The 26,456-nt window shown below is 40.1% G+C and overlaps 1 protein-coding gene across 1 annotated transcript; it reads left to right on the top strand.

The window, feature by feature from the left end:
• The first annotated feature begins 570 nt into the window (after nt 1-570).
• Nucleotides 571-25,703, top strand: LOC131769947 (echinoderm microtubule-associated protein-like 6). Its single transcript, XM_059085675.2, is given in 39 exon segments — nt 571-837; nt 3,298-3,457; nt 4,317-4,415; nt 5,239-5,347; nt 5,460-5,605; nt 6,172-6,307; nt 6,980-7,095; nt 7,179-7,264; nt 7,508-7,645; nt 8,381-8,637; nt 9,287-9,499; nt 10,140-10,384; nt 10,740-10,894; nt 11,471-11,657; nt 12,284-12,389; nt 12,465-12,558; nt 12,743-13,046; nt 13,475-13,672; nt 13,881-13,925; nt 14,420-14,444; nt 14,447-14,617; nt 15,122-15,214; nt 15,482-15,613; nt 15,779-16,044; nt 16,617-16,945; nt 17,417-17,513; nt 17,922-18,122; nt 18,490-18,688; nt 19,094-19,323; nt 19,888-20,045; nt 20,578-20,689; nt 20,966-21,034; nt 21,151-21,270; nt 21,812-21,984; nt 22,637-22,799; nt 23,459-23,562; nt 23,649-23,802; nt 24,150-24,250; nt 24,863-25,703. Coding segments are annotated over 39 exon segments (5,913 nt in total). The 5' UTR covers nt 571-640; the 3' UTR covers nt 24,888-25,703.
• The last annotated feature ends 753 nt before the right edge of the window (nt 25,704-26,456 follow it).

Genomic DNA, 26,456 nt, shown 5'->3' on the forward strand with positions numbered 1-26,456 from the left:
AACCCCTAAAAATTACTCCACTTCTTGCTTGCTCCTTAAAACACAGGAAGCCCAATACAGGCGATAGAGGAACTTAGAGTCGAAAACTTCATAAAATAAATAGTGGCCTATTTACTTCCCTAATGTGTTGTTTGCGACTAATATGTCCTAAATTAGCGATTTCAAGCTATTTCATAACTCAGACTGAGAAGACAAGTGACAAGATCCTCGTTTGTTGTTATGACGTTTACGATACTAAGTGCCTGTATGTGCTTTCATGATTAAACCTCGAACTGTGTGCGCCGAAAAAGGCCTTAAGAAGTCAAGTTAATTTTTAAAACCCTCGGGTTTTTTTTTTAACGTTGACTCCGAGTACAATTCAATGAAGGTTAGCGTTATTTGGTTTATTTGTCCACAGATCCTTTTCATCTTCGCGATGAAGATATCTCAAATTCAAGTGACCTCGAGTCACGATAGGTCTGTTAGTTTTTGTGATCATCCAATGAAATTGACTTTGATATTACAATTGACCAATCAAAATACGCCTTAGTTTCAAGTTCTAGAAAGGCCACCGTAACGCGGAAAGGAAGTCAAGAATGAAGTTTTGGCGCGTGGTTTGGTTGCGAACGGATGGCACGGTCTAGCAGCATTGTGAGATAAAATGACAGATAGAACTGCTCCGAGCTCGTCGCTAAAACTAGAATGGGTATACGGTTACAGAGGACATCAATGCCGCAACAATCTCTACTACACCTCGTCGAAAGAGATCGTGTACTTCGTGGCAGGAGTCGGTGTGGTTTATAACACTAGGGAAAACTCTCAGCGATTCTTTCTCGGACACAACGATGATATTATTAGGTTTGTGATGTTTAACTTTATAAGGGAACACCGTGCGGTGTTCCGTTTACAGCGGTAGTGAAAGACACATTTACTTGAGGTATTTGCAGTCTTAGAGCATAATTCATACACATGTATATCGTGTGTGTATGTTGACATGTGTTGCCGTGTGAACCCATTGAGTACAAGTTGCCTACAAGTCTTGTTCGATTTTGACCGCGATTAATTTGTTTTATTTCGTTTTGTTATGGATTCTTTGTGCTTTGAATTTTAAACCAAGGTTTCTATAGGCAAGATCTCGGGAATTTTTTATAATTGTTGAAAATATTTCCAAGCCAAACAGATCGTGCGCTTGATCAGTGATGCAAAACGAAATATTTATTAATTTCGGTTTTTATTTCAAAGGTACAAGTTGAAGCCTAAATTGTACAACCAGCTTATTTTTTGCTTTTATCATCCGTTTTTGCATTGAAGGTCCGGGTGATCTGTGAACAGCACCTTATCAATTAGTGAGGAAATCGAAGTTGAACTTCAATTTTATTATTTTCATATGACTCCATACTGGGAAATTGACTTTCGATCACGACCAAATCTCAGAAACTTTTCCAGTGTTTTCAAGTACTGAATTTTATTCCCTCGACGAATTTTTTCGTGCGTTTACGCTCTAGAAAATGTAGCAGCAGAACTGTCACACCCTATATTTTTGTTTGAATATTTAAAGCGCGCGATCAATAAAATGCTCAATTATTGATTTTCTAGTAAGCAGACGAATTTACAATTCAAAGTGTCTATATGTAAATTTTGTTAAACTCGAAGCTTCTGGCGTGCGTTTTTTGTACATTTAGATTGTTTGTCATTGGAAGACTGTTTTCAAATGGACGGGCCAACTACCAAAAATATTACTTGATTATTTAGGAAGTGAGAGAGACATGACTAAAGAACGACATTGTCTATTAAATACTTAAGCTTGGAAAGTAGTGTGACATTTTGAAATTAACTTCAAATAACATGCTGTGTCTGAAAAGACACGTTTTGAACTGTAATTATATTGCTGTTAGGTCCTGATTTAATAGTAGCTGATTTTTCTACAATATTGTCTCTCATATATGTATATAGGAAAAAACCATAACTTTAAAATTGAAGCATGGAAAAAAATTGAAATACCTCCCTGACTTTGAAATACAAGCTTGACTGAAGTCTGTTATTTGTTATCATTTGATATCCGTTAGAATGGCAGTAAATGTGCCAAATGTGTTTTACCCATATTGTTAATATTCAAATTAGACCCTCTGCCATGTGGCAGCGGAAAATTGATGAGGACCACCTAATTAAAAACTTTATAGGTAGCTATACTAGCTCTCAAATGAGAATCTTTGTTTCTTAATCTTATGATCCCAACCACTCTGTTGTTTCCCCAAAATGTCCTTTGTAACACGAAAACAAGAAAAAGGACAAGTAGATCACAGACATGAAATTGTATACTACACTGGTCTTAAGCTTAACCCTCATCCTTAAGACCAACTGCCATATGTTTCCTCCTCACAATAAAACCTATGAATCACACATTAGGTAATGAGAATAAAGGAAATGCTCAGCAAATACAGCCCTTGATTATAAGACAAATTCTCCTTATCTGTGTCCAAGGAAATGTATAGAAAACAGTATGGATAATATGCATACTGATGTTGGGGTTTAAATGGTTTATTCAAGTAATTGTATGAAAAATTTGGGTCTGGCTTTTCTTTTTATATTTTCAGTATAAAATATTAGGATTGTAACCTTTTTTCGCCATGAGGTTCATTTTCTTTATAATGAATAATTAATTTGGGGTTTCCACTTTTGATATGGGTCTGTTATGTACTTTACAGATGCTCCCAACAGGTGAAAATATTGGCCATTAAAACTGTTTACAGTGGCTTCACCTGGGTCTGATGATGTCCAAGGTTTCTGTAAAAAATAAAACCCTTTCAGACCCTTGAGGCAGGAGTCTTCAAAGGTTTTTGCCTTGGGCTATTTCACTTTAATAATTTAAAAATCATAATTACCTTAGTAATTAAAACAAGGTTTTACCACCCATTTTGTTTTAAAATATGTTCCCAGTATATGAGTTTAAAGGCGGGAGACATGGCAGCCTAATGGATTGCATACTGGACTCTGGGTTGAGAGGTCTGGTTTCTAGCTTCAGCTGGGTCATTTTGTTGTGCTCTTCGGTTAAAGATGCTTTGCTATTCTAGTGCCTCTCTCCACCTAGAAGTAGACATGAGTACCAGCAAACTGTCCCAGTGACAGACAAAATGCTGGAGGCAACCTTGTGATTCACTTGCTCCTGCCTACCAAAGGGGGGTGGGGGGTGGCACAATACTGCTTTTCACTTCGTGTTTCAGAAATTGGGTGGAACTCCTACTACATGGGCATCTTGGTTCAAGTGCAGACTTTTTCTTTTGCATGTAAATAGAGAGGAATTTTTGTTTTTGTTGACAGTTTGGCATTACATCCTGAGAGACAATTGGTAGCAACTGGACAGGTCGGCAAGGACCCATATGTCTGTGTTTGGGATTCAAAAACATGTCAGACAGTTTCCATATTGAAGGATGCTCATCAACGAGGAGTTACCTGTTTGGCGTTCAACAATACTGGCACAGTAAGTCAACTGGTATTTTTCTTTAACCCTTCCTTTTGTTGGTGATCATTTCCTTTGTTCTTATGACCTTAATGTGTAACCCAGGAGTGATATTGTAGGGAGAAATTAGATGCTAGTCATTCTAAGAGATTAAAGGGTTAGGTAATTCTTGTTAGAGGAGGTTCACACAAGGGGGCACACTGTAGATGCTAAAAAGGTATCTGAAACTCTAGCTGATTTCTTATATAAGAACTAGCAATATGTGTACCATTCTGTGATTCACAGAGGTTGGGTAACTGCATAAGAGCTTGCTTGCCCAAGTGGTGTTTTTAAGTGTAACTGGTTATATTTGAAAACAAAACAGACACTCAGTTAATAACTATAAAATTGCCTGTGGTAAATACCAATGTAAAGCTGACTGATTAAAATATGATTCAGAATATGGGGAGATTTTCTTTCATTCTGTGTTCACTAAGTGGAACTGCTATAAAATTGAAATATTTGTATCGTAAACACTGAAAGTGTTGGAGGCTGCTCAATATATGTATTGGGAAAGTACTCTAAATACAAAGTTTGTATAGAAGTTCAAAGTAGGTTTTTCAAGGGTGGTCATAAGTTGAATTGTGATGCTTATGAAACTGCTTGTATGGTTAAGTTACACTGTACAGGCAATGCTGATATGCATTGGAGAGAAAAGACACATTTCTGCATTCTTGGCATATAGTGTTATTACCTTGCACAATTATTAATTTTCACAGCTCACAGTCTTGTATAAACTAATTATCAATAATTACACTATGTGCAAGAAGACAGATATGCTACAAGCTGTTGCTTATTCCAATGTTTGTCTTTAATATGTTTTAATTGCTCATTTGAACAGCTTCTTGTGTCAGTGGGTTTAGAAGACTACCACCTGATAGCTGTTTGGGACTGGAGAAAGGGGAGATCCTTGGCATCTGTCAGAGGACACACTGATCGAGTAAGAAGATGTAATCTATTTTTACCAGTGAAAACAGTTCAGGTCTTGCACATATTATGACAAAAAACCCATAATTATTGTCAAAGTTTGTCCCAATGTCTTTGATGAGTAGTGAAGTTCTGCTTTTGATTATAAAGTAGAGTTTTCATCAGCTTAGAGTTTTCAATAGCTTAGCCAACATGGGTTGTGCCAGTATACCATGTGTATGGATGAAGACAAGTTAAAGCGTAATTGTTTTAGTCATTGTAACATTCCATTTATTGTAAATAGAATAAGGAGATGGTAAGTTTTGAGCTTGGTAAAAAAATAGAGAAAGATCTTTTTCATCTTGTCACAAGTGTGAGACAAAGGAAAAAATTCCCCGTGATGCTATCGACATTGCTGATCCCAGCAGTATGTAGGACACGTGTCATATGAACTTGGTGATAGACCTTGCTCACTGTTGAGTCTCTGTGGCTCAGGGGTAGAACATCGGAGTATGGAATCTGAAGGTCTGAGGTTCAATTCCTCATGGGGACTCAGAATTTTTTTTGTTCCACACACATGACAAGACAAAAAACATCTTTATTCCATTTGCTCTTACAAAAATAAGTTGGGAAGATTTATCTACATGTATATTTTTGGGCACTTTAATAGACCAATTACTCCACTCACACTTGTTGGATAAGAGATGACTATAGCCAACTTGGCATTTTGACCCTCATTAATAAATATCTATGATAAATATCTATTTAATGCATGCTTTATTAATATCTATTCCCTAGGGTGGGGTACTACTTCATCACAGGTGATAATTGTTATTTTCTTGTTCTCTGGTTTGCAGATCTTTGACATTCAGTTTAACCCTTACCAAGAAAACTTGCTGGTGAGCTGTGGTGTGAAACATATCAAGTTTTGGACCTTGTGTGGAAATGCTCTCAATCCTAAAAAAGGTTGAATTTTTTTTAAAATAAAAATAACAACTGTTTTGTGGGTGGTTTTGTGCTTGTGTAGATGTGGTGACTCTGCTCTATGTTAACAGTGTTTAATTGAATATTCTTTCAGGAGTCTTTGGTAAAGCTGGGGAGATTCAAACAAATCTGTGTTTAGCATTTGGTCCTAATGATGTAACATACTCTGGCACTCTGAGTGGAGAGATCTACAAATGGAAAGGTCACAACTTGTCTGGAACTATTCCAAATGCACATAATGTAAGCTTCTTGGTTATGTACTTTGTGATAGAATAAGAGATGGCAAATTGTGATTTTCCTCCTCTTTTTGGTTTTCTTTGAGTATAACACCAAAAGCAAAAAGGATCTAGGTTCCCAAGAATTGCACTGCAGACTTTTGGTTTTGTAATGTGATTTACTTCAGCTGAGCTACAGAGAACTTCAAAGGAAGCTACGCCATACACTGCACATTTTGCACACTGTTGGGAACAGTGGTGGCAAAAGGATGTTGTGTGTAACTCTAAGGAAACAAAGGGAAATGCAATAAAAGATCAAATGACCTGATGACAAGAATAGTCCATGTGAATCACAATGACAATTGAGGAGAAGTCTGCATCTGACACAGCTGAAGGTTATTCACTGGATAACCTTCAACTGTTTCAGGTTTCTGTTGTGTTAGTAGGACTATCACTTCAGTTCTTGGATGGGATATTAAGTCATTAGGTTATCCCCAGTGTTTCCTCAGGTTTCACTTCCAGTTCACTTGTATTCATTTAATTTCAAGCAAGAGAAATTTCTGGCTGACTTCCATTTTGTTTTCATTGCAGGGAGCAATATTTACGATGCACAGAAACAATGATGGATATGCAACAGGATCCAAAGATGGAACTGTTATTCTGTGGGACAACAGTTTTAAACCAATCACAAAACTAGAGATGATCAACACTCCTGTTGGCTATGAAGGTGATGCAATGTTAAAAATGTTTCTCAAGATTCCTCTGCATGCAATAAAGTTAAATATGAGTGCTTTGACCCCTAAGAGTGACTAGCTTGTAATTTTTGCTCCCAACATCACCCCTGAATCACACATTATGGTCATCAGGATAAAGGAAATGATCCCTGACTGAAAAAATTCTGCTTGTCAGCATGTTAGATAATGTATTGAGAAAAGTATGAAGAATATGCATACTGATATTAGGTTGCACAAGGTTAAGTGGGCTGTTTGTCTAAAAAGAATTGAATAAGAATTGTGATGTATATTTTCAACTTTGTCAATTATTAACCAGTGACTATAGAAAGTGTTAAATGTTGCTATAAAGAGTTAAGAGACACTGAAAGCGTCACAAACACTTCAGTGGGACTAGAAGTTGTAGATGGAGAGGGTGTTAGGGATATGGCTTATAAGAGAGAGAGGCTTATTAAAGACAGAGGGCCTGTAAGAGAAGGAGGGTCACCAGAGGTAGAGGCTCATTTAAATCTCGCTAAGAGCTAAAATGCAATTTTTAATTTGCAAAACTTATGCAAGGAGAACGATGAGGATGATTAGGTGTTACTAGAAAGGAGATCAAATTTAGGAAGGGGGCTTTTCTAACAGTGTGATTCAAGTTTTTGTTTTAAATTTTTCCAAATGTTCAGGTTTGTCTGTGCGAAGTGCATTCTGGATGGGTGAAAAAATTCTTGTTGGTACAAATGCTGGTGAAGTATTTGAAGTTATTGCTACAGAAAAGGATAAACCAAAAACCATTGTGCAGGTAGGTATTAAAATATCAGTGAGAATGTCTTTCCTCCATGCCTTTAAATCATTACAGATTCAGACTTCATTTTCCTATGTTAGGGTCATGCTGAAGGAGAACTGTGGGCTTTGGCTGTGCACCCAAAGAAGCCAATGTTTGCTACAGGCAGTGATGACAGAAGTGTTAGGTATAAGTATTGTTTACTAAGAAGGTAGTTTAGAGATTTATGATAGTTATGTCAAAGTTGATAATGATCATTTGTGTCTATTAGTAAACCACAACTGTGGTTGTTTGTGCACAGAAGTTGTAATGAAAATGTGGTTCAACCTAAGTGAGGCACCCCCTTTTGATTGAGCTCCTCTCTCTCTCTGACCCCAAATTTGAAAAAGCAACTGAATTGCTGATTTAAGTATATTTCTAAATTTGGCAGGTTATGGAGCATGTCGGATATGACTCTTCTGGCTAGAACAGATTTGGATCAGAAAGTGCGTTCATTGGGTTTCAATGCTGATGGTAGCCATCTGGCTGCAGGGCTTGGTGATGGGTCATTCATGGTTCTAAAAGCAAGGTATTTATCATGAATTTGCGGTTTTAGTGACCAGAGTGTTATATTTATACCCAGTGGAAGTCCAGGTTTTCTAGGTTTCACCAAGCAAAAGATTCATGCGTAAATGATTTTGTGACAATCGTCTGAGGCAGAAGTTTCAGCAAAAGCTGCTTACCAGTGGTCGACCTCTAAAGGAGGGTGGATAGCATGGTGGTTGGGTGGTATGGTTGGTGAACTGTGTATTGGAAGGACTAGGCTGGAGTGCTGTTATGGGCAAGAGACCTGGAGGGGAAGAGAGGGCTCCACCTTTAAGCCTTGGGATTAATGAAATAAATTAATTTGATAGATCTAGAGTTAGTGTTACCTTAATCAAGTTTGTTTTCAGATATGTTTCATTAAGGTCAACCTCAATTCTGTTCCTATAGGTGTTTAGTTTGAAGATGAGTGTGTTTTGATTAAAACAATTCTGTAAAAGGAAAGACAAAGTAATCCTGTGTGAGAATTCACTGATTGGATACCTGTGGTAACAGACATCCTGTTGGTTCTGTAGCTACATGTTACAAAAGTCTAGTGAAGTTGACCTTTCCCAATGAGCACACTGATCATCACTTTCCACTCCCAAATCTACCCAGTAAAAGTTGAGAAATGGATTGAGGTAATTTCTGAGATGGACTTGTCATACTCCTAGTCCTCCTGCAGTAATGTTTTGTTACATAATGATGATCAACAATGGCAGATTTTTTTTCATTTTCAAAGGGATCTTTCAGAAGTAACTCATATAAAAGACCGCAAAGAAGTCATCCATGAATTGAAGTACTCTCCTGATGGACAACATCTGGCAGTGGGATCTAATGACAACTTTGTGGATGTCTACTCTGTCGCACAACGTTACAAAAAAGTTGGAGAGTGCAAAGGCAGCTCTAGTTTTATCACACATTTAGACTGGTCTATGGACAGCAAATACTTGCAAACCAACTCTGGTGCCAGTGAGAGGTTATTCTTCAAGATGCCAAGTGAGTGTATCATGCAAGAGCCCCTGATGTATTGCTTTTTTGTAGCTTTTATTGATCGAGTTGAGATCAACTAAGTGTAGGAGACTCATTTGTGTAATTGTGCTTTGAGCAATTGATATTCAAACTAAGTGGTCTCTGTTGGAGACTGGTGATGTCACTGACCCAGGGGTTTTAAATGGCATAAGAGCAATAAATTCTTACAGCACCTTGGGGTGACTTGCAAAAGATTTTGAATCCATCCATGCCGTAGCGTTGGGGGTCAGGAAATGTGATGCCTCAGGGTCATACATGTTTGCATGCTTATAAAACTGGTTTATGCTCTATCCTGACAGTCTATTTATTTATTAAACAGACCGTCAGAGCGATTGACGAAGGGCTAACGCTCGAAATATCAGCTTTTTTACCCTTTACGATGGCCAATTTACGTTTTAAACTCAGTTGTTAACACTAAATTACCTGCTATACTCTCCCACTGACGCAGCACTACAGTTTCTTTAGAAACTTACCCCTATTTTCAATGATAATTTTGTTTTGATTCTCTTTTAGAATTAATTTATCAAGCGAGTCGCAGTGAGGAACAGGTCACAAAAATGATGTACTTGTAATCTAACTTGTGTTTTTGTTTTCATTTTGTTTTCTTTTTTTTAAGGTGGCAAGCGTATTGCAAATAAAGACGAAGTGAAGGCAATTCACTGGGCTACATTTACTGGTGTACTAGGAGTGGAAGTGAATGGAATCTGGGAGAAATACACAGATACAAACGATGTTAATGCTTGTGATGCCAGCTTCCAGAATGAGGTCTTGGTTACTGGAGACGACTTTGGTCTCGTAAAGCTCTTTAGATTTCCTTGTCTAAGAAAAGGTGAGCTTCCAAATGAGTGTACTAATTTTTAAAGTTTATGGCCTTTGAGTAGGACATGACAGGCGCTACGGCACGTGCACGAGGGTGGTGTTGGTGTCCAGGCCCCTTGGTGGCTTGCGTCATCATCCGGCTTGTCTCGTGGAGAGCTTGCGTGGGATCAAAGGATGCGTCAGGGTGATATTGGACTTAAATGGTGATTAATGCCATTTCGTTGTGCTTGTGGGCGTTATTTATTATTGCCTCTCATTTTAAAGTTATTCGAAAGAAATAAGAAAGACCCTTATTTTTAACGTCTTTACTTGTGGATATGCGAAGCATAGGAACTAGTTATGCGGGAATATGCGAAATTCGTGGCGTTAGCACGGCCTTAGAAGTCTGGGAAGAGAATAACCTAATTCTTATTAAGTATGGCGGATCGATTGGGGAGGACTCTTGTGGGGATTGCGGCTCGATTCTGTTTCTTGGAAGCTCTGGATCATTCGCTTTTAGTACAATGGCCTTACATTCTAACTATTTTCTGCACTGTTTATCCACGACTTGACTGTAGCGTAACTTTGATATCTGTTATTTCAAGTATAAAGGCGTCTAGATTATGAATTTAAGTAGACTTTCTAAGTGATAAAATCCAACGACTTTGTAGGTGCTAAATTTAGGAAGTATGTTGGACATTCTGCACACGTGACAAACGTGCGATTTTCACATGACATGATGAGAGTGATGAGTGTCGGCGGTGGGGATCACGCAATCTTTCAGTGGCGTTACTTGCCTGACGGGTCACGTGACGATGGTGATGACGTGGACGGAGGAGCGTATTTAGAATCTCACAGTGACGAGAGTGACTCGGAAGCATCTGATGCTGATGAACTTGACAGTGATATTGAAAATGTAAGCTGACGATGAGTTTTGAAATTTTTGCAATTGCTGTCTGCTATTTTATATTTTTGGTCTCAGGGATGTTTGGTCTAGTTCATACGAATTTTATATCTGAAACGTTTGTTCAAAACTTGGCAGAAACGTGCAGTATTATGTGGAACCGTCAGCAATTAAATGGAGTTGTTAGAAGTCAGACAGAAACGTCTGCAGTCAGGTTCCTTGCGAAGTCGCACAAAATCGTTCGCAATCGGGTGGAGACGTCCGAACTAGTACCCTATTGTATATAGCCATTTGTTTAGTGGCTATACTGTCTTGTATCCAACTCATTCCTCGCCAGAAGCTAAGTTCAATTACTGCTCCATTTCAGGAACGTCAAATTGACTATGGCAGAACACTGTATCGTGAGGACTTACCAGCCTTGAAAGAAAGATTGAAGCTCTCGAAAGAAGAACAGCAAAAGGAAGACAGTGTACCCCGACAGAGGCCTCCCAGTGAGGGCTTGAGATTGGAGTTTGTGTTCGGGTAAGAGACGGTTTTTAAGCCTACAGTAAAGGCGTATTTTTCTTTTGCCTTTTTGCAGGTGAGTAGAAGGTAACTCGAAGTACGTGCGAGGTACGGGTGAAGGGTGAGACACGCGCGAGTACTCGCGTATGCCTTCTCTCGCTTAAAAAACGCGAAAAAAGGATACATGTTCTGTAGACTTAAAGTAAGTTTCTTACCCAAACTTACATATCGTTCAATCTTTTGTCTTACGATGTCGAGTCAGGCTATCAAGTGAATTGATCACGATGTTTCGACTTGCTGTGAGAAGTTATTACTCTGAAGTCGTTGTTTTGATGTAGAATCAAATTCTCGTGTCAGATGCGGAAGGAAGCGTATCGCTCGTAGTTTGGGGAATTGGGAATCTTACGTGGCTAAGGGTTAGAATTTATTATAGACCTGTCTTTAAGGAGTTCTTTCCAACTTTTTGGGCCCCTTCCGTGTAGAAAGCGTTATCCGTTGTCAATATCTTTGCTTTAGGATTGGATATCTCACCTTCAATCAAGTAATGTTCAAACTTATCCGTTGACTTATAGTTTTATTCTATTTTCTTCTCAGTTACCGAGGGTATGACTGCCGTAATAATCTGTTCTACACTCAGAGCGGTGAGATTGTGTACCACGTGGCTGCTCTTGGGATTGTGTACAACCGTGACGATCATAAGCAGAGGTTTTATAATGCGCACACAGACGACATCCTCTGCTTGTGTATACACCCTGTGAGAGACGTGGTGGCGACCGGGCAGGTGCGTTCGATATTACTTTGAGTTCGTTTGCCACAAATTCAAAGGATGACCTGGTGTTGTAATTTTTAATGCGTGGGGGCTTGGGTCGAAAGGCCAGGGTTACGCTCTGATTGGCTCACCGTGTCGCGATATCTGAGGGAAACCTCAGAGACGCCGAGCGTTTTGAGACCGTGTGGAGGTGGGTGGGGGGCTCTAATGCAAGTGCATGCTCAAGTTAAGCCATTTGCTATCTTAACGTTATCTTCATAGGATCATTTAGGGTTGAGAGGGCTGAGCGGATGGCAAATGACAAACTTGATCCACCAAGTTTGAGGTAGCCTCTGCAGGAGCATGGCCAAGATTATTCAAGGGGGGCGGGTCACAGTCCGGCACAGAATTTCCGCATTCCGTTCGTGAAATGGCATTTATCGCTGTCTTACCTTGTGTATTAGCGGGAGTAGAAAAATAGTAAAAAAAAATATGCAATTAAGATTCTTTGGTAGAACTTGAAATATGTTTTATGTCATTGACTTCGGAAAAAAATGTCTCACCCTAAGCAACCTGAATTTAAGCCTGTGCAGTGTTGACGCGACGAAACTAAGAGGTTATTTTTCTTTTATATAAGCGGGTTTATTTGTTCATCTCAGGTGGGACGCGACCCCGCTATCCACGTATGGGATGCTGTGAAGATGGAGACCCTGGCCATTCTAAAGGGGCAACACGAGAGAGGCGTCTGTGCTGTCGACTTTTCAGGTAAGACATTTACGAGGATGTTCTCTTTTCTAATCTGATTGAGCATTCTGAAAACATTTTGAATTTATTTTTAAGGTGACGGGAAGAAATTAGCGAGTGTAGGACTTGATGATAACCACGTGATTGTGGTATGGGACTGGAAAAAAGGAGAAAAATTAGCAACAACAAGGTAAAGAAATATATTAAAAAAAAAAAAAAAACTGTGAACAGACTCCTTTACGGGAAAAATGAACTCTCTAAAATTGACATCGTTCCCAACGTTTTGCTTCGTAGCTCAGTTGGTGATATCTTGGAGACTCTTTTACTACGCAGATCTTTTTATACAGCTCTTATTCATGTACCTTTGACTTCAGGGGACACAAGGACAAAATATTTGTCATCAAATGGAATCCCCAAAACCCAGAACTTCTTGTGACAGCTGGCATGAAGCATATCAAGTTCTGGACACAGACCGGAGGCGGTTTCACTTCCAAGCGAGGAACATTCGGCAGCGCAGGGAAAGCCGAGACTATGATGTGTGTCACTTATGGAAAGAGTCCTGATTTGGTGTACTCTGGTGGAGCCAGTGGAAAAGTGTACATATGGCAGGGAAATGCTCTGCAAAACTCGGTCCAGGCCCACGAAGGACCTGTGTTTGCTATGCAAGTGCTAGAAAAGGTAACAATGAAGCTTTGTGAACTGAAAGTGTGGCTATTTATTCGTATCCTAGCAATTTCGAGAATTCACTTATAGGTTGATGTAAATACTAATTTGTTGCAGATGGAAGTTGACTCACGATAGAATCTTAAGGCCTCTTAACTCTTCGACTCTCAGAAGTGATTAACACCTAACTTCTCACTACAACATCCAAACATAAGCCAGCAACAGATACTGAGAATACAAAATTCACGTAACTAATTTACAGGGAAATGTGTTGCAGCAAGATGGGAGAATTAATAGTCAGATCTTGAGAGTAAAATGATGAGAAATTCGTTACAAACCCTAATATCCAACGTATTTTAGTTTGCCTAACCGTTAGATGTTGCCGGATGTTTTTGTGTTTCTGTCCTCGGTGATTAATACACCCTTTGATTTTGTTTTAACAGGGTTTTGTGACCGGTGGAAAAGATGGTACTGTAGGCTTATGGGATGACAATTTCTCCCGCTGCTTAAAGAGTTACAAGGTCACTCGCACAAGTCTTAGTCCGGGACCACCGGCTTCAATTTTACTGGAAGATGTTCCCCCTATCCGTGCAATAACACTTGGACAGGGGAAAATTTTAGTCGGCACTAAAAATGGCGAGGTATTTCTAATTCAATTTGTAATTTTGATCGAGTAAATCTTGTGGCTTAAGTGATTCTAGCGTTGACAGACATGTTACTGTTTTCGTTTTCGTCCATTGCTTTTTTTCTACGTGTGTCTTTATTTGTAAAAATCTGGTCGCTCTCCAAATGCTTTGAGGCATATGGGAAGAAATATGTGAATCTTACAAATATTGCCTTGAATTTCAGATTATGGAAATTGAAAAGAGTGGACCTATCACAGTTCTAATCCAGGTACTTAATCATTTTCTACTGGTTTGTGAGTTATATATGGGAGCAATCATTATATATCGCCAGAGTGGGGGGAGGGGGGGGGGTTGGGGGTCGGAGAATTTTTGAGGAGGGATCACATGGTTTTCAGGGAGAATTGAGGGGGATCAGTCGGAGGGTGGGCCATAGAATATTGACAGCTACTCGACTACCAAGGAGGGGGAGATGATATGAATGCTGCAGAGTCTTAGGGGGTTAGGTAAATTTTATCGTGACAGAACCAAAATCTTCCCCCCCCCTCCCCCGATAAAGGTAAATAATGACTAGTCCTTATTGATACTATAAACAGGTCTGGTTGATTTAAGCGAAGTTAAATCCAGAACTAAGAAATGGATCGTATTGGTGAGAAGCCAGTGATATCCTAATTACTCTAGACAATGTGTAACTTGTGATTCATTTTTTTCACTTTTTGACTTTCTTCTTAAATATAAGTTGGCTGCTTGTTTGATCACTTTTAGGGTCATCTGGAAGGTGAGTTGTGGGGCTGGCCTCCCATCCAGCCGAGGAGCTCTGTGCGACAGTCAGTGACGACATGTCAGTGAGAGTCTGGGATCTAGCTGCCCATAGGTTAAAGAATGTCCGTAAACTGACGAAGCCCGGTAGGAGTGTAACGTATTCACCTGATGGAAGAGTCTTGGCTGTTGGATTTAAAGACGGTAAGAATATTGATACCAAGGTGATGCATCCATCCAAGACTGTTATTAGTAACATGGACTGATGCATCGAAACCTTGAAAGGGCGCTTTTTCTTCTACGTAAAGTGGGAGATTTTTGTGCGTCGAATTTTGTACCGGCACATTTAAGCACAATGGCAGTCTAATATTAGATAAAAGTTATTAACTGAAAGCGCATGTGCCCGTTAGAAATAAAGCGTAACCTTCCTAAATCGAAAAAAATCGTCAAAACTCATAGCAACCTGGTCAAAAATGGACGCACCGGTTCGAAGTCGGGCGCGCCCGTCCAAATCGGTCGGATCCGTCCTCAACGGGACCAAATTCGTCTAAAACCTGTCCAGAATCGCCCGCCGCACCCAGCTTAGAGAAAGTAAAGAAGGGAAATTTTCTTTTCCCATTCTATCCTTTGAGTTTTTTTTTCTCCCTTCCATGATTTTAATAATGGCTTGATGTCTTTTGTTTGGTTTATTATTTGTATGCTCCTCAGGTAGTTTTCAAGTCGTCGACTCAACAACCTTGGATGACATCGTCGGGTTTCACCACAGAAAGGAAGAAATTTCAGACATCAAGTTTTCACCTGGTAAGACCATTTTGTGATGCAGAGAAAAACTGGAAGCAAAAACTTCTGCAGAGTGTGCAGCAGCAATAGAGCACGAAAAACACAGATGATAAATTACCACTGAGATCGAAGTATTAGGAGATCGAGGAATAATTTACCGGCCATTACTTCCGTTTTACACTCTTCCCCTTAGATAATGTTGTGGTTTGTTTCCTGTGGGGAAAAGGGAAGGGTGATCATTTGTTGAAGTGTGGTGAACACTTTTCATTTTTGTTTTTCTCATGACAGGTCAAGGTAAATATTTGGCTGTAGCGTCACATGACAACTTTGTTGACATCTATAATGTGCTGAGCAGCAAACGAGTTGGTATCTGCAAAGGGAGCTCAAGCTACGTCACTCATGTGGACTGGGACTCGAAAGGTATGCTCATATGAGGCCCAAGCTGATTTGACCCTTCTATACGTAGGTCACTTGGGTCGACTGACATTTTTTTAACGAATTGAAAAATTATCGTGAGAGGTTTAAGTCGAAGGTAGTTTTGCAAAGTCCAAAAACTGACCTAATATTACTCCTTTAAATTTTCAGGGAAGCTTCTCCAAACAAACTCTGGCGCTAAAGAGCGCCTGTTCTTTGAGGCACCTCGCGGTACACGCCAAGCTATTGTCTCCAGTGAATCCAAGAAGATCGACTGGTCCACTTGGACAAGTGTTCTTGGGGACGATTGCTCGGGAATATGGCCGCCCCACTCAGATATCACTGATGTGAACGCTGTCGATTTAACAAAGGACAAGAAGATTTTAGCCACTGGAGATGATTTTGGGTTTGTGAAGTTGTTTGAGTATCCAGTGCAGGTGAGCGAAAGAGAGAGGATTTGCTACTTCCCTGGATGAGTTATTTTAGGGTGTTGTAAATCTCATCACCTAATCCCGGGGATTAGCAGTTAATGTACCATTCCGTTTTTTAACATATGTAATTTTTTGCAATTGTAATATTTTTGTTTTTTATTGCACCTAATTCTTACGTTTTTATGTGATATATTTTTATTCCTTTTTTTAACTTCTCAATATTATTTATTAGTGTACTTATGTAATATGCATGTATTTATGGCAGAATAACCCTGCCTAGGGAGTGGTATGTTAATTATCTAAAAACCTTCATCTTTATCATTTGCAATCCACTAGAAAACTTAATGTAGAACTTAAAAAACCGAACCTTTTCTCATTACACTCTCCCTTTCTTCCTCCGCCAATACAATAAACATGTCAAATTATTTTTAAACGAATTCCAAATCCTACATATTATTCGCTTTCCCTTGTCAGGCGTGAATTTTCATTTGATCGTTGCAGTGTGGTTGTTGTAATAGCCGTTGCTATATTTTACTGAAACCATTCAAGGATTAATAACAATGATCTTTGATTTGTAGGGCAAACACGCTAAATTTAAAAAATATGTTGGACATTCTGCGCATGTGACAAACGTCCGTTGGACAAGCGATGACGGCCGCTTAATCTCTGTGGGTGGAGCCGACACGTCTGTCATGGTGTGGTCACATGCTCGAGCTCATGAAAGTGAGGACACGGGCGGCGATAGCGATGACTCGGACACAGATTCGGAAGAGGAAGGAGGCTATGATAGTGACGTAGAGAAAGAGAAGAATCTTACATATGAGGACAAGATTTATGCAAATCCGATACGAACCACAAAAGGTGTTAAACCACACCTCAGGGATAGACAGGAAGACGAGGAACACAGGTACATGATTATTGTTAATCTGGGGTGGGGTGGGGTGTGGCGGGGCGAGGGTACGGGTATTACGAGCCTAGTGAGACATTTCTGTTAGAGATTATCCTGGCTTCTATAGTATGGAGGGGTTGGAGTATTGCTAATTCTCCGAGATGGGGGGTTTTGTAACCATTTCCTTGAAATTTTCCCTATGCCCAATTTACTTGTTAATGCAGTTGTCAGTGCAGAAGCGAGGTTTTTTGGTACCGGAACTAAATCCTAACCATAACTCATGTGGAAATGAGCGCTGGGGTTTTTTACTGGGGTTCTCGTCCAAATCAGTTTCTTATATATATATATATATATATATAATTATATATATATATATATATATATATATATATATATATATATATATAATTATATGTATATATATAATTTTTTTCGGTACCCAGTTTGGTTTAATGATGTTTTTTTGTATGTCTTTTTTTCCTGTGTTAGACCCGCGGTAAGTCGGGGCTCCAAAGCTCCTCCAAAGGTGAGGCAGTTGGATCGGCAGAGGGACTCGGGAAAAAAGAGAAGAACCCAGCCCATCCAGGTAATGGTGTATGTAGCGGTTCACAAAGTCGCCAACTCGTTTCTCTTGTTTTATCTACATTTTATGTTCAGTCACTCGCAAGGTTCTACAGGCTCATAGCTGCTTAACCTTGTTCTGGTTTCATTTGCATAAACCGACCAGAGTATTGCTACTCCTCCAGGGTGGCATCATTGTACATTTAAAGTTAAAACAACCCCCCCTTCCCCTATTTAGGGAAAACCTCCCTCCCTGGGTGTAGAGATGCACTTTGAGAGTTATGAATCCCCAAATCGTAAGGTACAAAGAGCCAGGATCGACCTTACGTTCCGGAGTCTAGCGCGTTTGCTACCACGAATTTTGGTGTGCACCGCCAGTTTTTGGCGTTCGTTTTGCTTCTTTTAATTTTATAAAAACCCTTCACGTTTGCAGGAACTTAGTTTGGAATTCATTCATGGTTACCGAGGTTTCGACACCAGAAATAACTTACACTACCTCCCTGAGGGGGACATTGTGTACCATGCTGCTGGAGCAGGGATTGTACTGAGCACGGCTAATGGTGTACAATCATTTTACCTCGAACATACTGATGACATCATCTGTTTGACTGTCAATCAACATCCTAAGTATAAGGTAAACCAACTTGAACATGGATTTGGTTTCTCCTTAAGCTAATGCACAATCAAAATCAATGAGATTACCTTTTTTCCCCCGTACTTTTTCAAGTCGTTTTCAACAATATGATAAGGTACTCAGATTTTATTTTCTATCTTTAATAAGTTTCGAGAAATTTGAAGGTCATGTTGCTGGCATAGTGTAACTTAAATGAAAAGCAGTTTGCGGTTTTTTTTTTTACCTACCGTTACACTGATATGTTCAATGCAGGAAAGGGAATCATTAAAAGATTTTTCAGGCAGATTAAAAAATAGACTTCTCCTTGAATTGGTAATTCTCCTGCTTGTCATGCAAAGTATTAACTAATAAATCCGTGATCACACAGAACATTGTAGCAACTGGCCAGATCGGCACAGAGCCGTGTGTGCATGTATGGGATGCCGTGTCCAAGGATACGTTATCAGTTATTCAAGGATTTCACACTAAGGGAGTTTGTGCAGTGAACTTCAGCTGCAACGGCAAGCTTTTGGTCACTGTAGGAATTGATGCTGCGCATAGCATTGCTGTGTGGAAATGGGCCGAAGGTAAGTGTTACATTTGTCACCAAAAAAAGTCATGATTAATCAGTGTAGAAAAGAGATCTACTTCACCAGTGGTCCAGTCTAGAGGTTTAGGGTATTTTCGTGGTAAAGAACTGTAGAGACAAGAAAAGTTTCTTAATTGGCGCAATCAGAAGTGATTTATCGTCACGTGGATGCGAAGGTGAAGTAGATGGAATTTAATTTGTACTGTCTTAGCCGTTTCCTGCACTAATGTATAAATGTCCGCATTTATTGTACATGCTAGATTTTCTTCTGTTTGATCGATTTAAGGAACGCTTGAGTTTTTAATTCAATTCTTAATTATCCACAGCCAAAAATCGTGAAAAAGTCATGATGTTTTTTTTAAACGTTTAAATTCAGAATTTCTCTTTCTTTGTAATCCTACAGGAACCAAACTCGCTAGTTCACACGGTCACACAGACAGGATCTTCGTTGCTGAGTTCAGGCCTGACTCCGATAGTCAGTTTGTCACGTGTGGAGTTAAACACGTCAAATTTTGGACTTTAGCCGGCGGGCAGTTAGTGGGGAAACGGGGGGTCATAACCACCCCCCAGCAGGGGGAAGGAGATGATTCTCAACTACGGATGCAGACTATGCTGTCAGTTGCATTTGGAGCGGTAAGAAAGTAGTGCATTCCACACTGGTGGAGCTCAAGTTGTTCTGTTTTCTTTAGCATGAAGCGACTAGGTGTATGTCGATTTCTTCTGGATGGGACGCGAGTTAATCGCTGGTTAACCCTTTTATACTCTTCAGTGGAGGGAGGAACTCTGAAAGTCCTGTTTCCTTCTGGAGAACGTAACACAATGACCCCGGCAACAATTGCCGATTTCAAGGCGTTATCTATTTTGTCACTACATCTAGTCTGTTCACTGATCAATTATTTTCACCTAGATTGTAGTCCAGGGTAGAGGCAATCGCTTTAGCACTTTTCGCTCGTTCTTGCGCTTCTCTTCGCGTTCCTCGCTTAACTACTTAAAAAAAAAAACAAAACAAAAAAAACGGCTGTTCATACTACAATAAGAAGACTTCCTTTTTTACTCTTGTTGGAAAGTCATTCATATGAAGGTGGCTATTACCTCTCTTGGTATGATGCATGTTCGACTGTTACGTTTATTTCTAGTGTTTTGTTGAAATCTATTCCTTCACACATACATGTGCACATGTACTTTGAATTTACACAGGAAAACTTGACATTTACCGGAGCCATGAACGGAGATGTATTTGTATGGCTGGGTCATAAGCTCGCGAGGGTGGTAAGCCGAGCGCACAATGGACCCGTGTTCGCGATGCACACGACACTTAGGGATGGACTCATAGTGAGTGGTGGGAAGGAAAAAGGGTAAGAAAAGAAGATGTCGCCTTTTGGTGCGGTAAAAAAATAAAACAGTAATTTCTCCTACATTCAGAATTAATTGTTGTAAGCAAGGTGCAGATAGGAAGTGGGAAACTATCGAAAATATCAAAATTCAAGGAGTTTTCAATCCGTGGATTCAATGGAGACCTGCGCGTTCAATTTTTGAGAAGTTCCTTTTAAAGGGATTGCCAAGTGCGGTTTTGATTGATCTTTACTGGTAGAACCGGAAGAAACTCCTCTTGCTGGAGTGAATAAAATGCACAAGTCTACTCGTGAGTACGCACGTGCGATTGTGGTGTTTCAGTACGAAATAGTTTGAAAATTCTCGAACTATTTCTACCTCGTCATTCTGTACGTTTCGCGAATAGTCTGCGCGGTAGGATGAGGATTAACTGACCCTATTTACAAAACTTGGCCCAAAGCCGTATTCTTTTGGCTTTAAGAATTGACCTTCTCCACAAGGAATGGCCATGTTAGAAAGGGCCTGATAGTATCACGTTCTTTTGCCTCTCCACAGGAACACCAAGGAAGGCGTTGGTATCAAACTGTGGGATCAAGAGATGAAGCGGTGCCGCACGCTATCCCTGGGTCCAGGTCCCTGTGTTGTGCGGTCAGTCTGCAGAGGCAAGGTTAGCTAAGCGGTTTATTGTTCGCCGGAAGACATCACTTAAAACCGTCGCTCCCCCGCCCCAACCCTTTAAGTACTCTAATGCATCTTGAGTTTGAGATGTGTTTAAGTAATTGAAAATTGTAAGAGATATGTCGAATTATGTGTGCGGAAGCAAATTAGACATCCACAATCTTTACCACTCCTCTTGTTTTGCTGCATTTATGTTTGTAACAACTGTAACAACTTCTGAAAAGTGTTGTAAACTGAGAGATGAACAAAGATTGTTCCTTTTTAGGGTAAAATCCTGGTTGGCACAAAAGGCAGTGAAATAATTGAAATCACAGAGAAAGCAGCTACCTCACAGGTCAGGGTTATCTCGAGTGTTTTCGTACTCTCGAGCATTGCATTATCTTCATGTAATCTTTTTTTCATTGCAAATTGCATGCAGTACATAACTCTCTAAACTTTATCTTTTCCTAGACTCTAGTCCGTGGTCATGGTGAGGGGGAGATCTGGGGACTAGCCTGCCATCCGGAGAGAGAAGTATTTGTGACAGCAAGTGATGATCAGACAGTGAGACTTTGGGACGTGGCCAGTAAGGTATTGCCCTTTGATTGGTTGACTAATTTCTCATTGAGTTTGATGGTTAGAATATGTCAAAAGTGTCTGAAGTAATCCGGGATTGCCTTTGGTTTTACTTAACCCTTTAACTCCCATGAGTGACCAAGACAGAATTTCTCCTTAGGATATCGATACAATATCAACCAGATGAATGGTGAGAATAAAGAAAAATATCAATTTGGGGATAATTAGTTGATCCAATACTAAATTCTCTGAACTAACATTATTAGAACTGCATGGTTGACAGTAAGGAGAATTACAAATTTGAACTTGAAGTTTAAGGGTTAACTTAGCTCTGTGATTCTTAGAGGAAACGTGTACTACCTTCGCTTAGAGAACTGTATGTGTTCAGATTTGACCATTTATCAGAGGACCTAGAAAACTGAGAACAAAAATATTTTTCGCGAACCTTTACACAAGACAAAATATCTGCAGACATTCGTGGAGATTTGTGTTAACAAAAAGCTCTACAGTATGTTGTCAGCAAAGTAAAATGAAAAACAACTATTGCATTTCATAGACTATGGTAAAGATGGCTTCACTGGGTTTCGCCGCTCGTTCGGCGGCTTTCTCTCCTGACGGGGAGTTACTTGCTGTTGGTCTGAAAAATGGCGCCTTTGCTCTATTGAAAACCGCTGAGCTAAAGGTTGTGGCGCAGAAGCGTGATCGTCACCAAGCTATTCAAGATATCAGGTAAATAAATTGATAAACATGGTTAGTTTGAAAAAAGTCGCTAAGATGTCCCATACGAGTACGGAACGGGACGGGACAGGATGGGACCTCAGGCCAGATGGAATGGGATTTTTTTTTCTCGTTCACAACGGTCAATCAGACCGTACGTTGACGATACAATAAGTCAATCAGATCTCTTAGAAATTAAACGTAGCTGGCAACAGTTATTTTCTTTGAGTTCGGATTGGCTGGTTGTGTAGTTCATGTTCTGTTTGATTGACTGTTGAAGAGGGACCATGCCATGCCGCACCAGCCACGGGTTCCTGCCCTTGCGTGCTACAGGTATGCATAATATTAATTATCACTTGTTTGAAACCCGTCTCATCAACCTGTGTTTTAAAATTCCAATGCAACTTGGAAACAGCGGATAAGAAAAGCCACCTCGTGGAATCAGTCTACCGCTAAACTCCCATTATTTCCTTTCCTTGGATATCCAGTATGATGGTGTCTGTTGGCTTCTCACAGGGATGTCACGGCTAACTTCCGGTCTTCTTTGCCGTTCCCGTGGACCTTCTCACTGTTATGTGCCGTTGTAGGTTTTGTTCTCCTCATTAGTCTCATGAGGTTGTTTTCACCTCTCCCAAATGACTGATGGTGTTATTAACCCTGATAGATTTAGTCCAGATGGTAAATACCTGGCAGTTGGATCAGATGACAGCTGTGTTGACTTCTATGAGCTTCGCGAAGGACGACCTCTTTCACGTGCTGGTTACTGTAAGGGAATCCCTTCTTTCGTCACTCAGATGGACTTCTCTGCTGATGGCAGGTTCATTCAGGTGATATATTAAACTATTTACTATTAATACCACACTTTGCTGACATATTGCACCGTCGACATGGCGATTACATCCAAAATGACGAAATAAGTCTTGCGTAGTTTTTCTGATTTGCTGTTTCTAGGTTTTGAATTCACTTTTTGGCTCGAATTTTACAATCAGGCCAAGACATTGTTTGACGAATGATTGTCGCGCTAAGTTAAATCCTTTTTCCAAAATTGAAAATTATTTTGTCTGGTGCATATGTAGCAAGAGCGTACCAATGGTAAGTGTTATTTCTGGATTAAACCGAAAACGCGTGATGTATGATCAGGTCGTTTTTGACAGCGTGAATTCGGTTGCGTTAACGACAACAAACCAGATATGATCACTCAATTTGCGACCTACATCATGATCGTGAGCATCGTTGTGCGCACATGGCAACCAATCGGCGGGGCTCTTTGTTAGCGTTTTTGATTAACAATGAGTAGTATGGCAGACCTATAAACTGCAAGTAAAGTCCGGAGAACAATAGGCATTCTACGCAATGGTCTAAAATCTGACATGTTAGCAGTTTCCTGTAGCGCATTGTTAGAACATGTCATGATGGAAGAGGGACATGCATTTAGCTCACGTATATCAGTATTTACTTTTCATGTTTTGTTTGTTTATTGGGTAAGGTTTCCACGGGCGCTTATGAGCGTTTAGTGTTCACTGTCCCAAGTGGAAATCCCTTAAAGGACAGAAAGGAAATCAACAGAATTACTTGGGCCTCATGGACGAGGTAAGTAATTCCAGCGGTAAACTTCGCACAGTTACTTAATCACATTAGAAGGATTTTTTCCTTATTCTTATCTGTGGACGTTTCAGTGTTCTTGGTAATGAGGTCATTGGTGTTTGGCCTCGTAACGCTGACAAAGCAGACGTCAACTGCGCCAATCTCTCATCCAGCGGTCTCTCGCTTGCCACCGGTGATGACTTTGGTTTTGTGAAACTGTTTGAGTTCCCTGCTTCAGAGAAATTTGTAAGTTTTTTTTTGTTATTGTGATCTACGTGAAGTGTACTGAAACGTACGCTGCCATTATTTTCTCGTTTGATCACAGGAATAGGGCTTTACATACAAAACTAACGATCTTGTAGGTGCGAAATACTCACTTTCATTAGTCTACGAACGTTACTTGACAATTTTTTTTTTGAGAACAGATGAAGTACTTTTTAAGTCCACCCATTCAATGCCTGAAAACTTGCGCCCAATATGAGTCTTGTGTCTCCAATATTAAGCAAATTTGTGTACATTATGTTTTTGAAAGAGAATGCATTACAATGTTTATAAAGCTTGGCTGTTAAACATTCGGGTATGTTTGTTTTAAGGCTCCCTTCAAGCGGTATGTGGGCCATTCCGCTCACGTGACTAATGTACGATTTACATGCGATGACCGATACCTGATAAGTGCAGGGGGAGATGATTGCAGGTAAGTCGGAGATGAAGATATTTGTGCTTGATAATTTTGTACCGAATCAACCAAAATGCCTCAACCGTCTGCGCTCATTTCGTGAGGATAGCGTGAGAAAAATAGGGATTGTTGTGAAGGATCGATGAAGTAAGAACGATTTTGACATCTGCCACAAGCATGGGACGAAAAAGATTCTGATCCTCTTTGTAAGATTCTGCCAACCTCTGCTAGTCCCGATTTTTTTGTCGCACGTTACAGCAACTGAGCTCCAGATGACTTGTTACCTGAGCCCAGTTCAGATGGATAAATCGCTATCCAGCGGAAAGGAGTAACCAAAACGTATTGCTATCCACTGTGTAGAGATCTATCTAGTGGGTGGCTGCACTTCCGACAACCGTGGCCAGATGAATAATTTAATTGACAACCGTCCAGGATGCCACAGGGATGAGCGATTTTGAAAGTGTTCTGCAAGACGATAGATTAAGAAAGATTGCGGAATAAATTTTGCTTCATTTGATAGTATTGTTGGTGGAAACGTTGGAAAACTTCACATAGATAATTGATAACCTCAGAACGTACATGATCGTTGGTACTTAACTTTCAATAACATTTGTTTTTTCTCCTTTTTAGTGTCTTTGTTTGGAAATGTACGTAACCGCGTTCCCAGCAAAGGTGGCGGTCTCGTAAAACTCGATAAAACTCAGTCAGTTGAAAGAGCGGAAGACAACAACTATAAGAAGATTCATCTCCGAAAGTGAATTAATTGGCTCGTTGAAATTGAGGGGTATTTTGCGCTGTTCAACCTCAAACTCTGGTTAAGTTGACGGTGTACGTCGGAGACGAAATATTTGTTTAGCTCGAGCTTTTAATCAGAGATATGTGGCCCGATGATGTCACGACTTTCGAAGAACTCTGCAGAGCTCGTTTTCAGATGAGCATAGACTAAAGTTCGAAAACGATTTAAGATTTTTTCCTGCAATTGTGCACGAACTTTTCCCTGATGTGGGAATGATATTACTGAGAAGCAAAAGATCAGAATTGCTTTGAGATTTCTAACCGTCATGCAATTGGGTTAAGTTCTTTTAGTGAAAGCAATGAAGGAAGAATCTGGAGTGTTTTGGATCAGAGCATTGAGGGGCAGCCGGTGATATCGGAAAATATGCCCGGGGCTTTCCACGATGCTAATGGAGACGAGTTATGTCAAGTTCTCTGCACCATTTCGATTGTTGTTGTTGTTTTTTATCTCAAGGGCTGAGAAGAATTTAGTTGTAGATTTGCGATGGTTCCAAGTCTTTTTGCCTGAAGCCGACATGAAAAAGTCGTATCTTTGGTCTTTGAAAAATTACTTCGTATTTAAATGGAAGCACATTTCCGCACAGTCAGTGCTACAGGGTCTTGCCTTAAAGAGGAAAGGAAAATAAGGAGGAAAGGAAATAATAAAAGGCCTTGAGGGCAAAATAAATCACAAAACATGAGCATTTTCATCTTTCTTGCATGTGCTTTAGCGAAAGAAAACTAGCTTATTTCTTATGCGGACAACTATCATGGCAAACTTTTAATTCAGTGTTTGATTGATTACAGCTGTGTCGAGGTTGTTGGAAGAAAGCGTAGACGTGCACGCAACAGCCCTGAAAGGTGTTTGTGGGTAGTTTCAGGCCACGGTTCCTTGACCTCAGGATTTGAGGGAAATATGAAGAAACGTTACTGATTTTTTTGAAATTCATTGATTACCGGATACTCAGATTACCTTTCGTGAGTGTCGCGCTTTTTTTTCGACAACCTCTTTGGAAACAGCGGTATATCATTAAAACCATGATATGGGGGGGGGGGAGCTCCAGCCCTGCCCGGAAAGAGTTGTGGCTTTCCTTTGTCATCGGTCGCGGTAAAATGACAAATGCGCCGCCATTTACCCGAGATCAGGATGCGACCCCTATGCAACCAGCCGCGATCTTTTTACCCTTTAATCCCAAGAGTGATTGGCTCCTAATTTCTCCCAGCAGTATCACTGTTGATTCAAACATTAAAGTCATGAGAATAAGGGAATGATCACCCACCAGAGAAGCCTTTGATTTTGAACAAGCTCTACTACAACAGGAAATACATAGAGAACAGTATGAAGAATATGCATACTGATGCTAGGGTGTAAATTGTTAACGGAAGACTGAAATGTGAGGTGCAAATAAGCTAGAAAATAACTCAAACGGCCTTTAAAGAAACTCTACTG

The sequence above is a fragment of the Pocillopora verrucosa genome, chromosome 7, assembly GCF_036669915.1.
Source record: "Pocillopora verrucosa isolate sample1 chromosome 7, ASM3666991v2, whole genome shotgun sequence".
NCBI classification, from domain to species: Eukaryota; Metazoa; Cnidaria; class Anthozoa; order Scleractinia; family Pocilloporidae; genus Pocillopora; species Pocillopora verrucosa.